General features: G+C 42.1%; 1 protein-coding gene across 1 annotated transcript in view; it reads right to left on the bottom strand.

The window, feature by feature from the left end:
* Window positions 1–1,993, bottom strand: part of Mtfmt (mitochondrial methionyl-tRNA formyltransferase) — an 18,023-nt gene that overhangs the window by 9,042 nt on the left and 6,988 nt on the right. Inside the window, exon 6 of the mRNA XM_021171563.2 lies at window positions 289–380. Coding sequence (XP_021027222.1) covers window positions 289–380 — 92 coding nt within the window. The remainder of the gene's footprint in view (window positions 1–288; window positions 381–1,993) is intronic.

Below are 1,993 nucleotides of genomic sequence, written 5' to 3'. Positions count from 1 at the left end.
ACTGGAAAGAGAGGCCCATTGGACTTGCCAACTTTATATGCCCCAGTACAGGGGAATGCCAGGGCCAAGGGGTGGGGGTAGGTGGGTGGGGGACTGGGGGGGGAGTGTATTGGGGACTTCTTGGATAGCATTGGAAATGTAATTGAGGAAATTACCTAATTAAAAAAAAAAAACTTAAAATTTAAAGTTTAAGAAAATTTCATGTTTAGTTCAGAAGGTTCATTCCTAAATAAATATACCTAGAAAGGAAACAATATGGTAAAAACACAACACAATTGTCCAACTTACTATATCCCCAATGGCAAGGTGAAGTCTGAGTACTTGCTCTGAGGTTTGCTCCTCCCACTTGACACAGCTGGTGCCAGCAGAGACCTTGGGGGCTGCAAGATGAGACATAAGCAAGAATGAACAGGGTTCAGTGTTCATGAACTGGTAAGAGTCAGGCTGAGTTACAAACAGAAGAGAATAATCAACTTTTCTATATGTCTAAAACGTGCTGCAGTATGAAGTTAAAGTAAGCAAGCCTGACAAGTATTAAACCATGAGCAAACTACTTTCTAGCCTGGACTCAAAGCTCCAGAGAGGACAGGCAAGATGGCTCAGCTAGTGAAGGTGCTTGCCTCCAAGTCTGGCAATGTGAGTTCAGTCCCTGGAGCGTCCGGGACAGGAGCACCAGCCCCTGAAAAGCTACAGTGGGTTGGTCTTATGCTATTTGTATTCTAATGCTAATATTGGGCCTCACAAGAGAATCTGCGTGTAGACCCAAGTGACACCGTGTAACCTGTTCCCAAGTTATTTTTGATTGGTAAATAAAGCTGCTAATAGCTGGGCAGTCAAGACATAGGCGGGTGGGGGGGTAGGGTGGGTGTGTGATCCTGGGCTTGGGGGTCTGAGGAGAACCAAGAGAGGGAGGTGGAAGAACAAAGAGGAACAGCCTTGGGCTAGGTAAACCATAAAACAAAACAAAACAAACAAACAAGCAGACAAAATCGTGGCCCTAGGGGCTGGCCAATTGGAGCTAAGAGCAGCGCAGATGAAACATAATTAGTAATTCAGAGTTATTGATAGGAAAGTAGATTCTAATAGCATAGAGGGTAGACATCTGCCCAGCCCTAGTGCTGATTAAGGCTTATTGTAAACATAAACATTGTGTATGCCTTTTATGTGGGAACTGAATGGTCAAGGTAGGAAAGAAAAAAAAAAAACCAAACAAATAAATAAAAAGCATTTTTGAAAAGACAAACATAAAAGGCATAAGTTAATATCAAACTGAAAGTGTGTAGCTCATATGACAGAGGCTGAATTTCAGAATTATATAAAATATTCCTAAGAAGTGAAAAGGAACAAACCTAAATCCTGATATAGAAAAATGGAACAACAGTAAGATACCTCCAGAAAAAAAGGAAATACAAAGCCAACAAATACTCCTTAAACACAAAAAATGTCATTACTATCACTCACAGGAGTGATAATTATGTTTTATAATTATGATAATTATGCACATTAAAACTACTCCAATGTTTTATTTACTCATTTTTTTTTCCTGAGAAGGCTTTACTGTCCAGCCCAGGTCGGCCTTACTTCCCGAGTCAGCTGTGATCACCGGGAGGACCTCACCATTCACCTGGGCCTCGGCTAGTGGACTAGGAACCATCGTGTACGTAAGTGATTCCAGCCTGGAAACAGCTCACCCCCCCTCAGCAGGGCACATGCTGAATGCATAGGATAGATCACGCAACGGAGAACTCTGCCCATAAGACAGAAACAGAGAGCAGGGTCTGGGGAGCCTGCTCATGGTGCTTACTGCTTTGGCTCCTAGCACCCACATGGTGGCTCATGACCATTTGTAACCCTAGTTCCAGAGTACCCTCTTTTGACACCAAAAGTTTTACATTTTGGGGTGACTAATTAGGATTATATTAGCAAAACACAAAGATTGAAGCAGTCTTAAAAATGTGCTCCTTGGGTCCTAGATTGTTTTTTTTTTTTTTTT

Source organism: Mus caroli, chromosome 9 (genome assembly GCF_900094665.2).
Source record: "Mus caroli chromosome 9, CAROLI_EIJ_v1.1, whole genome shotgun sequence".
Lineage (NCBI taxonomy): Eukaryota > Metazoa > Chordata > Mammalia > Rodentia > Muridae > Mus > Mus caroli.
The sequence above is the reverse complement of the archived record's forward strand: the minus strand, read 5'-3'. Positions and strand labels throughout refer to the sequence as shown.